This window comes from Rhizomucor pusillus, assembly GCF_041956525.1.
Source record: "Rhizomucor pusillus strain CBS 183.67 unplaced genomic scaffold VTP01scaffold_12, whole genome shotgun sequence".
NCBI classification, from domain to species: Eukaryota; Fungi; Mucoromycota; class Mucoromycetes; order Mucorales; family Lichtheimiaceae; genus Rhizomucor; species Rhizomucor pusillus.
Genome location: NW_027192154.1, coordinates 178,638 through 193,014, shown reverse-complemented (window position 1 = coordinate 193,014; position 14,377 = coordinate 178,638). Strand labels below are relative to the sequence as shown.

Here is a 14,377-nt window from a genome sequence, read left to right as displayed (position 1 = left end):
ATGAAGAAAAAAAGCTTTTTTTAAGCATATGGATTTATTCAGAGTGTATATGCATCTGTTGACTGACTGCCTTTCTTTTTTCCTTGGCCTCCCTATATTTCCCTCCAGAATACCGTGCATATACAGTTTGCCACTAGACTATCTCCTTCCCGCTCCTTCTCCCTTCCCCCTTTCGTTATCTGACTTGGAAGCAGCAACAGTCTTTATTCACCGCTTTGTTGTTGCTGCTGCTGCAGCAGACGATCCAATGGAAGTTTCGAAAACAATATTTACAGTACTATTTTTTGCTGCGATGGCAGGGACAGTAAAGGGATCAAAAAGCCGCAGATAGGGAGAGAGATGGAAGGGTGCTGCGATGCACTGCCTTGACCCCGAACAACAACCCATCCTTAAGGTTACGCGACACAAAGAGCAATGTGCATTATAAAAGGACGACGGTTCAGCAGGATTCGACCGAGCATACACATCAACAACTCATTTATCGCGAAGGATGAAATTTTTCAAGATTGCAAGCTTTTTCCTGCTCTTGGCAGCTATCTTCGGCATCGTTCTTGCTGCACCCGCAGACAAGAACGCTGTTGAGAAAGCAGTAAGTTGTAAAATTTATCAATAGTTATAGAAGGATATGATACTGATTTTGACGATTCATTGCAACAAAAAGTCTGACAAGGCAGTTGCCGAACCGCAGTCCCAAGAAGCAGCAGTTGCTCCTCTGGATGAAGACAATGTAAGTTTTGCGAAGCAGACCGCAGCAGTGGAGAGTGAACTTATATATTTTTGCTACCTAGGGTAACATCCTCAACGCCGTTGAAGATCTCGACAAAGGACTTTTAGACGAAAAGAACCCGGTTGAACTCTTGGTCAAGCTGCTCAAGGAGTTGCCTGACACCATCGAATCCATCGTTCCTGAGTTGACATCCATCGTCAGCGACGTCGTATCCTTGCTCGGAGACCTCCTCGAAACTGTTGCAGAACTCGTTGAAGTCGTCCAGGATCTACTGAAAGATCTCCTTGGTTCAAACGGCGGCCTGGATTTGGACTCACTCGTTGAAAAGATCCTTGGCGACTCCCAAGTTCAAGACATTCTTCGAGAACTTGTTCGCCTTATCGCCAAGCTCGTTCTGCACCAGTCATAAGAAAAGTAGTAGTAATGATCTATTATATATCTTGCTTGGTTTCTATTACAATAAATGCTGCATGCGATTGTTCGAGTAAAACCCTTGTGATCAAATCAATGTATATTTCCACAGCTCGATTCAATATATACATAACTTTTGCACTACATGTATGCAAATGTGGACATGTATGACGAGAGTGTTTTCTGTCAGCTTGGTCTCAGATTGTAGCTGCTAGAATCATTCTGCGCCTCCTCTGCTTACTTTATACGTACCTTCGATAGATCATGCATATGCATATGATCTTTTGCCCGCTCCGCCCCCCATGCATTATCACAAACTCATCAGCTTTATACTTATGAATATCCAATGGTATGCTCGACTCTAACTAGCTATGTAATTTGCATTCGTAGCAACTACTGAGAGTATGAAGGAATTAATAAGCACTAAGCAAGAAGGAAGAAGGGTCAATGTGCAGTTAGATCCCCGTACGAAGCATCCTTGCAGACTGCGCGAGGTAGAGACTCCTCTAGCTGGTTGCGCAGCATTTAAAGGAACTCAAGAAAATGTGAACAGGACCCCAGTGCCGCCGCACCAACTGTTTTCAGGAAACCAAACTAGAATAACATGAAATTTGTCAAGATTGCAAGCGTATTCCTGCTCTTGACAACTACTGGAATCCTTGCTGCATCTTTATCGAGACCCGATCTTGGGAATACGGTGAGTCGGAATTCACCAGAGAACGGTGTATGATCGGTATGGATACTGATCCAGTGTGGACGATATACATAGCTGACAGGCATGCTTGGCGTGGGTAACAGAAATGTGCAGTATAGTCCGAATCCAATACAATTACCTGGAAATTCCAAGCGGTCTTCATATCCGTTTACATAGCATCTACGTGAAATACCTAATACTAACGTACGTTTTCCCCTTGGTTTTCTATAATCTCTATTCGGTCTTTTCCTTCATAGTCATAATATATGCATTTGAATGCAACGGGCAAAAATGGTAGTAAATATCTATTACACAGATCTCGACTTCAGAAGTCTCGATACGTCCTTCAGAAAAATGTACACATATGCCTGCTCTAGAGTTACCGGACACGTATATAAATAGATATACAATGGAGATTTTCACAATATAATCTAGTTGTTTGAATCGTTCTGCGTATGCATACCTTTTGCCATTCCCCTCTCGAGATGTTATTAGACTAGTTAGTAAACTTTGCAAAAGCCTTATGTTCCCGAGTACCCAATGGTACGTTCGATGACTCGGTATTATGCAACACTCTCAGCAGCAGACACTGAAGTGCGTGTGAGCTACGTAGAGCGCCAAGCAGCAGCCAAAAAGGCAGGGTCAATATGCAGTTATCCTGTACGAACCATTCTTTGCAGATTGCAGCGACACAGAAGCGTCGGTGCAGTCTATTTCAGCACTGATCAAAAGACAAGAAATCCCACACCGCACACCAGCAGTTGTTTTCGCGAAAGCAGGCATGAAATTTTTTGTAACTGCAAATCTATTCCTGCTCTTAGTAGCAACGGCTATTGGAGTCCTTGCTGCACCTGCATCCGGAGCCGGCGATACACCAGAGAGCCGTGTTTGCTTACTATATATACTATCAAGGATACTGATCAAACAAGGGTGATTCATATAGGTGACGGACGAGGTTGCTAAGCTTAAGCGTAGATGACATCGGGAGAAGTCCCGAACTATGTAAACCGCAAGTCTTCAGAGAACGGTCTATGATCGTTGTTCATATCAAGGATACTGATCAAGCGCAACGATTCACATACAGTAATAGCATAATAAAGATGCCGTGTTGCATTCTAGGTCCTTCGTACATGCACTGGAGAACCCATTGACGGAGATGGATTGACGAAAATAACAAGTCTTACACGCAATACACCAAGTCTTTGTTGTCTGATACAGTTTCTGAAGCATCGATGTAAAAGCCGCCAAAGCTAGTAATATCGCGTTTCCTTCCCTTTTCTGTTATCACTCCTTGGTCTTCTCCGTGAAAATCATAATAAATACATTATGCACTATTGACTACACACAGGTAAATTCTACTTGGTGTTTTGTTGAGATCCTCTTCCATGGAAAGTAGCAACCGTTAAGGCGCAGATTGGTTGGCAGGCGGTAAACCTATATCTTTTTTCTTTTGCATTTATTTATTGCTTTTTTTTCTGTGGCATAGAAAGTTTTATCATAGAATTTTTGTGGGAAAAGAAAAAGGAGGTAGTAGAGACAGGTAAGCGTACAAAATATGCTGCAATGTTGGGAAGAAGAAGGAAACGCGGGAGAGCAAGGTGATAAGTAGACATGAAGTAAACGGTGGGGAGAGGAGAAAAGTATGACGCGAGTCGTAAAGCGTAAAGTTAACGTGGAAGAGCAAAGAAGGATTTAATGCCTAGAAGAAGAGGAAGAGGAAGAAGATGCAGGGTATAGATGCTTCAATTTTCCAAAACTCAAGAGCCGTTCTCTTCCAACGGACTCCCTGTTGAAGTCTTCGTCAGCAGGGATGTTCAAACTCGGGGCATTCATCAGTGTGCACGGCGACGAAGATGGCTTGTCCTCGGCAGGCATGACGATAGCGGAAGAGAAGTAATGCGGCGGTAACTTGTGCTGCGCGGCGAGCAGTTCCTGCTGCAACCGGAGGTGTTCCTGGAGCAGTTCTAAATGCTTTTGCTGCTTTCGATGCGCCATCAAGGCGGCGTACGCTTCCGGCGTCAGAGCGTGGTTCAAAGTGGACGATGAACTGGAGGAAGAAGAAGAAGGAACAGGAGTAGAGCAAGAAGGCGAGGGTGAACAGACGTGCGAGGGATGGTGGAAAGGATGGTTGCGGTGGTGCTGCTGCTGTGGGTGCTGGTGGTTCATGCTAGTTGAATGTCGTCGTAGGAAGGACCGTCCAAGCCGTGTTTCAACCTCGAGGCGTAGCTGCAGCGATATGAGCTTATCGCGCAAACCGCGGTTGCGCTTCTCAAGGTGCTTAATGTACTCTGCAGCCTTGAACAGGATGGTGCTCTTTGAATTGTTGATATTTTTGAGCGTGGGGATAATGTCCGTCAAGTCTTTGAACCCGGTGCGGATGGTATTGCGACGTTTCTGCTCGGAAGCAATGTGATTTGCACGACGTTCTTCTTCTGTTAACAAATCGCGTGATCGTTTCGCGGCGCTATTCGATAATAACGACGCTGTCGTTGTAGCCGTGGGCGTGGAAGCAGCAGCAGCGGTAGCTCTGGCCGTATCAGTTGTTAAATTGGATGTTTCAGACGCACGCCGTTTTCGAGAAACAAGAGCTTTATCTAACTGCTGCTCTTGCAAATTCGAGAGCTGAAGGTTGGATGAGTGCAAAAAGACAGGCTCGACAACGGGCGGTACTGCTAGCTCGTGATTGTCCTACAACTCAGCAGTGAGTGATTTATCGCAGCAAGAAAAAATTAGATAAAAAGAAGGATTTACCTTGTCGAGGTCAAAGAACGTATCCAATAATTGATTTGTTCCCTCATATTGGAACTCTACAAACTTATCAGCTTTCCTTGCCCTGTTGAATGTGGAGGAAATAAATTCCCATGTCCTTACCTTCAAAATTGGCAGCTTGGAGCGAGGGCGAATCGATATCTTCGCAAACACTCGAAGCAGAATCACGCCCAGAGTAGAAGGAAGGTGCACTGCTATTTGTACATGTACTCGTGATACTTGATGCCTTGTGTCTAGGATCGTAATCCTCTTGATGCTCCAACATGCCAAGAAAAAATAAAGTGAGAAGCAAGAGAAAGAAAGAGAGAGAGAGAGGAAAGAAAGAGAAAGAAAGAAAAAAAATTGAAAACGAGATCAGTTTGAGTCTGGTTTTCTCAAGTCGGTCGAATTGTCTTTACAAATGCATAATTATCATCCACGTTCAATTTTTCGTCGGTCAGCAGATATTGCAATCTCTTTTTTCTCTTTATTTCAGACGCGGGGGCGTTTCACGGAATTGCAACAATGCTGATAGTCAAAGCAAAATGCAGAGGCACACACAAATCCCACGGTGGCGTGCATCGTCATCGTCACCACCACTACCACGGGGGCTCACACTTCATTTACTAAAAGCAGGACATCTCATACTTTTCACCTGTTGTGGCCCAAGCAGCTACCGTCGTCCCGGTAACCTCCGACTTCCCCACGGGACTGTGTTGCAAGGCACGGTGGATTTCACATGCAATCCCCTCGCGTTCTTTGTCATTTTGGGTCACTTGTCTTATTCAGTATAAGCTCCCTTTATTGTCGAAAAAAGTAAAAGTGCCATACAACACCCAGCACTCATGGGGGGTTGGGGGTTGGAGGAAAAGCATACCATATTGGAAAAAGAGTTAGATCGCCATCAGAAAGAAAAACAAAAAATCATGGCATATGAACAACTCTGTTCATTAGACACGAGTGTCAAGAGGATGACGGTGTGCATTGGTAGCTGCAGTTGCAAGTGCAAAGAGCGAGGCAAGTGCGTTGGTAACACCTTCATCTTTAGGTTCTTCCTTGGCGGTAACGGCCATGACTTGATCGAGATTCTGCAACATGGCTGTCGTGCGCGACAACATGGATGTCAGGTTTGTAACCTCACGCTGGAGTTCGCAGCGATGCGCTTCGAGCATTTGCTGAGTTCGCTGAGGGTTGGCGGTCGGATTCAAAAGCGCGGAGACGGTAGCCAATGCAGCGGCTGCAGCAACGGTCGACGAAGGTTTTTGTTGCTGGTGATCTTTGATCAATGGAGGCATCTCGTGGGCCGAAAGCGGAGGCGACGGCAAGCTCGGCAACGAGATCGAAGGCAGCGATCGCGATTCCTTGACGTTGTCGTCATCGTTGCTAGGATTCAGCAAACGAGCAATGTCGGACGATTTACCGCATGCAGGCTTCATCGGCGGCGAAGGAAGTTGCGTGGGAATATGCTTCTGGAAAGCATCGGGTTCAACAGCGTTCAATGGAGGCACGTTTTCGGCGACAGCATTGTTGTTGTTTGGTGGCAAGCGAACGTTGGGCAAGAGTGGGCGGATAGGGACTTTAGCCGCGAGAAGAGGCAACTCAACACGCTTGCTGGGACGAATGTCGGCGTGGTTGATCTTGCGCTTGCGTCGTTCGCTGCTGTCGCTATAATCAGATGAAGTGTAACCACTCTGGGACAATGCAGAAGAAGCAAAGTTGGAAAAGGTCGAAACTCGCTTGCGGCGCTTGATAGTGGATCGCTTCATCGTGACAGGTCGGTGGACGTTGTGAAGCTTAAAGTAGAGACCGCAGGCGTTGCAGATAGTGTTTCCCTGTTCATCACGGCGCCAGAGAGGCGTAGTGGTAGTGTTGCAGTTGGCGCAGGAAAGCACGGGTCGGTGGCATTCGCAGATACCAGTGCACTTGTCGCATGGATTCGATGGTTTGGGTGCAATGCATCGGGTCGTCACAGCTGCGGGAGGCGCAGGAGCCAAGGCGACGGGAGCCGAGGGCGTAGGTCGCTTGGTAGTGTTGCGCTTCAACCAAGGTGGACGAGTGGTGTTGCGAGCCTTCAAGTAGAGGCCGCAGGCATTGCAGATGGTTTCGCCCTGAGGAGAGCGTCTCCAGAGTGGGGTAGTGGTCGTACCACAGTTCGAGCACGAAGTGACAGACGCATTTCCAATGTCCGTTCTCGCAGCACTGGAGCTGCACGGCTCAGCAACGGGTTGTTGTTGGTTGTTGCTGCTGGAAGGGCCCGTGACTTGCGGTTGCTCGACGCCAGCGCGCTGGGGCTGGACTTTTTCAAATACAGAAGCCGGTACTGCAGTCGAGTCCTGAGTTTCTGTTGCGGGTTCTAAAGGGCATTTGTGGCACGAATCCACACTGGTCGCGGTCGAAGGCTTGTTGTAAAAGGGAGACTTGACCGTCATGGTGGATTAAAAAAAAGGTTTTGGGTGGACTGAGTAAAAGTTGTTGTTTTTTTGTCTTTTTATAATATATGTATATCTGCCGTTCTTTATTAGACACAACAGGTAAACGATACATATACAAACTCTTAGGTGGAGCGTACCAGACAGAAAGCGGGTTCCTCTTGTATGTATCTCTGTGTGTGTGTTTTTGTAGAATAAAGTGGGAAGGAAAAAGAAAAAGAAGAAAAAAGTAAAGAGAAACGTAGCAAAAGTGCAGAAAAATGGAAGAGAAGAGACGATCCCAAAACAGCCAACGACTTTTTTTATCATGTCGTTCGGGAGCGAGCGAAATCTGATTGGATTGATTAGCATCCTGATAAGGTGTAAGGCGTGCGCGAAATGCGTACAAGCCAATGAAAATTCGCAATAATAGATAAGATTGCTGATTCCGCGGGAATTGAAGCCCTTGAATGGCCTAGTCCCACATATATCACTCTCTTCATGAGCCATCCGTCCTCCGTTGATAGCTATCTCACCTCGAGATATCACTCCATCATCATCAGCCCAGCGCCAGCACCATCAGATACGACTTGATGCTGGGACCCTTCTTGACAACCAACGCTAAAAAACCAAATCAATCAGTTAAAATTGCTCAAATTGGCTCACCCTTCCTCCCCCCGTCACCTCGCGACAAACTTGTTTGTTCGGCGAGGCTTGTTTGCAACTTGCAAAAAAAAATAAAAGCAAAAAACCTCCCTACTTGTTGCACGCTCACCATCACTATACAGTTTCTTCGGAGTTTTGCAGCTTCACAAGAAATGGCTCATTTGAAAAAAAGGGCGCCGGTTTCTCCCCTGCTGGTATTGATATTTCTCTCATTAGGCCAAGGAAGGCATATGCTTTTTGACCTTCTTCTGTGTTCAGCGAAAATTATCCAGGAAAATAAGTGAAAGTCCTCGAAATATTTTCGGTCTACATAATGATTGCAAGGGACCGTCAATGTCTGCAGAAAAAGCATTATTTTGTATGTCCGCGCATGTCACAGCGAGGGCGATTAAGGCGGGAAAAGCACTAAATATACAAAAAAAGAGGGCTTAGCCAAGTCGCTGAACAGTCGTTCTGACTGCAGGTATGTCTTCAGATCAAACTGAGCGATGGACAAGGATATATTCGCCTCTAAGGAAGCGTTGTTGATCCATCAACGAAGTTCCTGGAGACATTCTGCTTCTTGAAGCAAAGGAGCTGTTGGATATATAAGCGAGCTGGGAAGATCGTTACCATGGCTGCAGACGCCTTTGCTTTACCGTGTATAATGCAGTTTTGCAACCGAACATAAAAGCTGAGGATATATGCGGAAAGGCTACAGCGAGGATTGGCAGCCCAGACTTCTGGGTCCTGTCGTTTAGGGCGTCGATTGGCTTTGATCGTGTTGCGAACTGAGCACAATGCATAAGAATATTGTCTTCCTCTAGGTATGCGTATGCGATGTTACAATGTTCAGTCACAGGAGTTGGAGAGTGATCCAACCACCGCGATCTTCTTCGCTGATAGGCCGAGGTCCCTCGAAATATAGATTAGGTTTCTGTGATGACCGTCGTCGTTTATTTTTCCCGCCCACTACACTGCTGATGCTGCCAGTCGTCTCAGCCAATGAGACAGTTTGCGCATATCTGTATCACTGGTCCGATTTCCAAAGAACAGGAAACACAGTAAACAAATGATGGTTACTGTTGACACTACATAAATCTGTTGCCTATCGAAGATGATAATGATCATACGTTTTCTAAATGCTAAATGATAAGGAGAAGTACGCTTCTTTTTTAGTCATCATCATTTCATGGCAGCATAACAGCGTAGCCCCCTTACATTGTCCAAGCATTCTAGTAGTCATATGACGCAGTGATTACACCCTTTCCATAAATTCATTTTCTTAAAAAGTCAGATTCGCATTTCCCAAAAATGGATGTCGTGTGGCTGCGCAATCCAAATTGAGCTGCCTTGACAAATTTGTGCCATAGTGCTGAAATTGGGCAACGTGGTGGAAATGAATCGGGTCCTTTTTTTCATTTTGGCACAACAACGGGAAATATATTGCACATAATCCTAAATTACAATTGGCACAGCTCTGAAAAATAGCTCGGAACAGGTAGTAGGTTTGATCATTTCGGATTGATGGGCGTGACCAAGCGAAAATATACCATTTGGCGCATTCTTGGCTCCCTGGGTCTCGTTGGTTGCGTTTTCGGATAGCTGGTAAAACAATGTCCTGGAGATGGATGTGGTGGTGGCGCCAAGCATACAAGCGATCCAAGGTGTCAATAAATGATGGCAGCTCATGAAGATAAGTCGGCATGACAAGCGTCGAGAGATGGCGAGACACATAAACATCTTCAACGTGTTTGACGACAAACATGTAGCCCATCGGACCTGTAAAGTCCATACCCACAGTGAATACATTGTCCACAAGTTCATCGTCAATGGGAAGGCCCAAGAGATAGGAGAGGATGGCCTTATTCATGCGGATATTCTTGGCCTGTTGAACCAGCGACTTGCGCGTCGATACCTTCAACCTTTTCCATTCGCTCGTCGACAATTCTTCATCTTCAGTGGCCAGAATAAGGTCGATGCGGCGCCCAAAGCCCTTGTTCAGCGGGATGCTTGAACCAAACACTTTTTTATGGATTTTGGCAATCGATTTACTGGCTTTGCATGAGGGTTCGCCGTCCAAGGTGTGCAACAAGGTGCCATCCAGCACTTCATCCAGGACTTTGGTACTCTTCGGTAACAAGCGAGTTCACTACTGTCGTTGTCATCAGGGACGGTGGCAGGGTCAATCAGGCAATGCTTGGCCACAAGTTCAAGAATATCCAACACTTGCAAGCGCTCTGCGTAGCCCGATTCCAACAGAGCCACTTTTTCTTTGGCAATCAAGTCCACGTACAATCGTTTGGCCTCCGCAACTGACAGTCCTTATTCCTTGATGGTGTCTTGGTACACCTGCTTGGTATGGGGCGACATTTTCGTGCCCAGGGCAATCATTTCATCGTAAAGCTTCTTGGTCGCTGGTGGCATGCCGTCGCCCAAGGCGACATTGACTTGCTCAATCCGATCCCAAAAGTCGCTGTTGGTGATATGATGGCGGAACACCTTTTCTACTAGGGTATTCACGGTGTCGACAACGCATGACAAGGACAGCTTCAATGCGTTGACTTGGTGAATAACACGCAAGTTGATCGTCATGATAAGATTGGCCGACATGACATCCAACTGTTGGCCAGGCGTGCCGGGTGCTGTGAAGCCGTTCATGAGCTGCCGCAATTTGCTCGCATCCGGGAGATACCACTGCTTGTTCAGCTAGAAAAAGGATCGCGCGTCAGTCCATGGCCATAGATAACCCCACTGGTTTGTTTTTCGCTTTTGTGTGGGCACTTACGACTTTGACGCCAGCTTCATACACGGCCTTCCGAAATTCGGTGGGTGAGACCGATGGCTGCGGGGTCATCAGGCGCCAGCGAGTCAAATATTTTCTTTACCATCTGGGCATGTCGCAAGGACGGGGCATCCGTGTCCTGATCAGTGGTAAATGGAGGCTTGTCATGGGACCGATTATCAGAACCTATTTTTTCACGAAAGTATGAGCTCTAACAGCACATACGTGCGCGCGCAAAAAGGAAAACTTACGTCGCTTGCCAAGGGTAGATAGGCGTTGATCATCCTCCGCGCGTTGTTCTGCGGTGGTGGTATCATGGGTACCTTTCTTCGTAGTGGAAATAGATGCATTGTTGCCGTAATTGACAAGCGCGAACGAATCATCCCCTTGGTGGATGTGATACGTGGTTGACGAGGAGGCTGCTTTGCGACAGGGCGGCCTTGTCGACCTAGTACAAAAAAGACGAAGAAACGGTGACGCGGGTCGTTCCTCTAGCCCATATCATTGTTTACCTTGCCCAACATGCTTTTTATTTCTGTCTTGACGCTTTCCGGCGTAGAAGGATGGTCGTGGATACGGTTGAGGGATCGCCGGTAGGAAGATACAAGTGTCTCTTTCGAAGGGGGATTGCGCGTATTTTTGAAATGATCTTCGAAGTGTTGAAAATCCCAGTCCTTGAGGTTCGTTTGGGCAAAGAATAAAAGGTGCTTGTCATTCCCATTGTACTGATGGCGGTAGCTGCTGTTGATATCCATATTTAACGCAGGTGGGAGTGGGAGGGAAGGATGGAAGCAAACGTAAACAAACAAAGAGAAAAAGGATCAAGGAACAACGACGTAACTTGAAAATTCATGATCTCAAACCCCTATCAGCAAGACCATAACAAGATCGTAATTTTTCCTTCCCTTTTTCCGCACATTTCTTTCCTTTTTTCATGGCCTCATCTCGAACTGACTTGACGCCGGGTATGAAGACGGCCTGACAATAGAACTGCATATGCCTTTGGGACACATTGTTGTAGTGGTATATGCCTCTGGTCAGCTTGATGCCTTGGAGATTCGACCGGTTTCCCAAACCGCTGACAATAGCGCCCCATGTGTTTTCTTCTTCACAACAACCAAACCATGGGCCGTGGCTCCAAGGATCAATACTGTCTTTTGTTCTCCCAAGTGCTACGTTCTTGCATATCGGTAAGCTCTTTGGAATGACCGCCGCTTTTTTTCCGAAGTTCGCAAGGGATGGTTGGGAAACGATGGCCCAAGCTCCTTTTTGACGAATTTTATGTACCAACCCCTTCCCAATTTTCCACCATTGCCAAATATCTTTGCCGTGACATCTTTGCCTACCGACCAATGTTGAAATGGACGTCAAGTGGATGGATGCCGTATCCCTTATGCCCTCTGACCAAAACTAGAAGATCTTGCGAGGACAATTGTGACAGTTTACCTCCGGTTCCACCTGTCAGCATTCAAACGAATGATATGTCGTCATTCTTGACCTATTTTATACTTAGTTGCTTCTGTATCCTGTGTTGTACTCATCCTCGATTCGTTGTATACTGCACTTTGTCCCTCAAGATCTGCCCCCTTGACTTGCTGTATACGTAATTCCCAGTTTTTCTCAATGCACATATCCCAAATTTAGTGCCCCTTTTACGTCTGTTCTCACCAAAATTGCAAAGTACAAAAAAATTACGGTCATCATTGTATCAAACGTGAAAAAAGGCCGGATTGTAAAGTGTTATAGTTTGGGTAACATGATTGAAGAAAACGGGCTACTATATACATGTGCTACATAGATTTGCTAGATGCGCTCAAAGATCATCTTGGAAAAAAAAGTTGCGGCAAATAATGATGGGATCGCTGGCGTCTTCTGTCGGCATTCCCTCTGCAAAATGCACAGATACACTTACCATGTTCGTAGATACTCTCGCGGATCACGCCATCTCTTGCGAATACAATGACCACAAACATTGCTGTCGCATTGGCTTGATAGTCATACCTGATCATTGGTAAAGGCATAGCAAAGTGGATACGCGTAAACAAGATAAAACTCACTTATTTTTATGATCTGTGATACAAAGTTAAAAAAAATCGAATGCTCTTTATGCATGTTAAAAGCGTAACTAACACAATGTATTCGTATTATAGATGAGAACAAAAAGCGACCTGACCGCATCCATGTCACGCAGCCCTTGCCATCCAACGACGTCGACGCATAGCAAAACCTGACATTTTCAACAATACCCCACCCGATGAATCAAAAATGATCCGGCATCCTACCAACGTTACTTTAACTCCCATGCATGGATATAAAATATACCTTGAAAAGATCTTCAGAGCTCTTGTTTGTTGCGACATTTATCCAAACATTTGTGAGAATGCCAAACAAAGCCTTCGAAGTCACTCAACTTTAAGCTATTGGAAGCTTCGCTGATCCTCATCATCAACGTCTCCTTTTCCAGGAGCTTGTTGCGTTTTACTTTACTCTTAACAACTGACCAGAGTTGCTCGATTGGATTGAGTTCAGGAGAATATGAAGGCAAATAAGCACAACGATAGCCATGGGACGTGATATACTTCGCTATATCTTCAGAAGTATGGATAGGGGTATTATCCATGACTAGATAATGCCCTTCATGTGCGGATACTGGTCCATTTCATCCATTGTAGCCTTCAGAAAGCTAATATAATGCCCTGTAACCGTCCCTTTACTCACACGCCCAACGTCAACTCCTCGCTTTCTCTTTTTATTGGCTGGTGGTTGGGACGCTTCAGGCTGCATTTAATCAAACCTGCAGCAGAAAGCGCGCCCAAGATAGTAGTTGTCTGTGCCCGTGTTTGTGTTTTGGGCACTTTGACTACTGCGGGTGAGCCTTTCTTTGACCAACACTACGTTTCATGTTGATATGAAAGGCAGATTCGTCAAGAAAGACACAGTTTCTCGTAAAGCCCATGTCGGTTTTCTCCCATTTTCGAATCCAATCCAGGCGTTCTTGGATCTTTTCTTCGTTATTCCGGTCTACAGGCTGAAACTGAGCTTTTTCTGAGAGACAGATTGCAATGTTTTCTCACAAAATCATACACAGTGCTTTTGGATACTTTGTGTCCTGTAAACGCTTGCCTCAGTTGCTCCATCACCTGTTCCAAGACGGCTGACGGGTTCTCATCAAAGCACTCTAGAATAACTTTTTTGTGCTCCTCATTGAGAAGATGCGGGCGACCAGTCTTCCTACGTTTCTCGAAGATGCTATCAGGGTCTCTCTCGTACTGTTTGGCCCACCTTTGTGCCGTACGAGCGTGGATTCCCAACTGCTTTGCCGCGGCAGAAGCGCTCAGACACTTCTCGAAAAACAGCTTGAAGAACCTCACTTTGTCTTGATCTGTGTAGAGCGTATAATTACGCTTCGTTGATGCTTCTCTCATTGTAACATCAGTGTCAGCCTTTACATTGTCTTCTATATGCATGGATGGCCTCAGTCTCGTTGTCTTCTTGTTGAGGCAATATAGACAAATACTGTGTATAAGAGCTCAATGTTTCAAGACGATACTGCTCTTCATCAACGATATAATCCATAGGCTCGGGCCTGCCATACTCGTCGACAACAGCGTCTTTTCCATCTTCATACAAAAATTGAATACTCATCATGATAAATGTCTCAGTGTATTTGGGATAAGAGAAGAAAATCCGAGGACGAAGCACAGGCGCACTGTTATATATCCCAAAATACGCCAAGGCTTGTGCGACAACACATCCTGGAAATGCGACATCTGGTTTGTCAGCGTGGCGACATTCCTTCTTAGAAGAGTGCGACATTGATTTCCGCCAGGTGCAACTTTACTTCCCGGAAACAGTGTACGTGCATAGTTTCACGCCTTACTTATAGCTTGGGACTAAATTTTATATTGGATCTCGCCAAAGAATCTTGCGAATCGCAAGAGCCGTTGTTCTCGCGTTCG

At 45.9% G+C, this 14,377-nt stretch overlaps 8 protein-coding genes across 8 annotated transcripts in view; 3 read left to right on the top strand and 5 right to left on the bottom strand.

The window, feature by feature from the left end:
- Positions 1-490: 490 nt before the first annotated feature.
- On the top strand, positions 491-1,136 carry VTP01DRAFT_2027 (uncharacterized protein; the record flags this gene model as incomplete). Its single annotated transcript, XM_069380443.1, has 3 exons — positions 491-589; positions 662-727; positions 789-1,136. The coding sequence occupies 3 exons, from the start codon at positions 491-493 to the stop codon at positions 1,134-1,136; spliced, it is 513 nt and encodes a 170-aa protein (XP_069237530.1).
- A 1,236-nt stretch (positions 1,137-2,372) lies between these two features.
- On the top strand, positions 2,373-2,811 carry VTP01DRAFT_2026 (uncharacterized protein; the record flags this gene model as incomplete). Its single annotated transcript, XM_069380442.1, has 3 exons — positions 2,373-2,375; positions 2,446-2,718; positions 2,776-2,811. 3 exons carry the CDS (start codon positions 2,373-2,375, stop codon positions 2,809-2,811), a joined length of 312 nt encoding a protein of 103 aa, XP_069237529.1.
- A 713-nt stretch (positions 2,812-3,524) lies between these two features.
- Positions 3,525-4,866, bottom strand: VTP01DRAFT_2025 (uncharacterized protein; the record flags this gene model as incomplete). The annotated part of the gene is made up of 3 exons (XM_069380441.1): positions 3,525-4,520; positions 4,584-4,639; positions 4,704-4,866. The coding sequence occupies 3 exons, from the start codon at positions 4,864-4,866 to the stop codon at positions 3,525-3,527; spliced, it is 1,215 nt and encodes a 404-aa protein (XP_069237528.1).
- A 664-nt stretch (positions 4,867-5,530) lies between these two features.
- VTP01DRAFT_2024 (uncharacterized protein) lies at positions 5,531-7,009 on the bottom strand (the record flags this gene model as incomplete). Its single annotated transcript, XM_069380440.1, has 1 exon — positions 5,531-7,009. One exon carries the CDS (start codon positions 7,007-7,009, stop codon positions 5,531-5,533), a length of 1,479 nt encoding a protein of 492 aa, XP_069237527.1.
- Positions 7,010-9,958: 2,949 nt separating this feature from the next.
- Positions 9,959-11,173, bottom strand: VTP01DRAFT_2023 (uncharacterized protein; the record flags this gene model as incomplete). Its single annotated transcript, XM_069380439.1, has 5 exons — positions 9,959-10,342; positions 10,422-10,478; positions 10,522-10,604; positions 10,670-10,866; positions 10,941-11,173. The coding sequence occupies 5 exons, from the start codon at positions 11,171-11,173 to the stop codon at positions 9,959-9,961; spliced, it is 954 nt and encodes a 317-aa protein (XP_069237526.1).
- Positions 11,174-11,760: 587 nt separating this feature from the next.
- On the bottom strand, positions 11,761-12,427 carry VTP01DRAFT_2022 (uncharacterized protein; the record flags this gene model as incomplete). Its single annotated transcript, XM_069380438.1, has 2 exons — positions 11,761-11,876; positions 12,331-12,427. 2 exons carry the CDS (start codon positions 12,425-12,427, stop codon positions 11,761-11,763), a joined length of 213 nt encoding a protein of 70 aa, XP_069237525.1.
- Positions 12,428-12,753: 326 nt separating this feature from the next.
- VTP01DRAFT_2021 (uncharacterized protein) lies at positions 12,754-14,066 on the bottom strand (the record flags this gene model as incomplete). The annotated part of the gene is made up of 5 exons (XM_069380437.1): positions 12,754-13,040; positions 13,305-13,446; positions 13,520-13,596; positions 13,654-13,800; positions 13,868-14,066. The coding sequence occupies 5 exons, from the start codon at positions 14,064-14,066 to the stop codon at positions 12,754-12,756; spliced, it is 852 nt and encodes a 283-aa protein (XP_069237524.1).
- A 113-nt stretch (positions 14,067-14,179) lies between these two features.
- The window catches only part of VTP01DRAFT_2020 (uncharacterized protein), a gene marked incomplete at both ends in the record, with an annotated part of 1,653 nt that continues 1,455 nt past the window's right edge, over positions 14,180-14,377 (top strand). The window contains one exon of the mRNA XM_069380436.1: positions 14,180-14,191. Within this exon, the coding sequence (XP_069237523.1) occupies positions 14,180-14,191 (12 nt within the window). The remainder of the gene's footprint in view (positions 14,192-14,377) is intronic.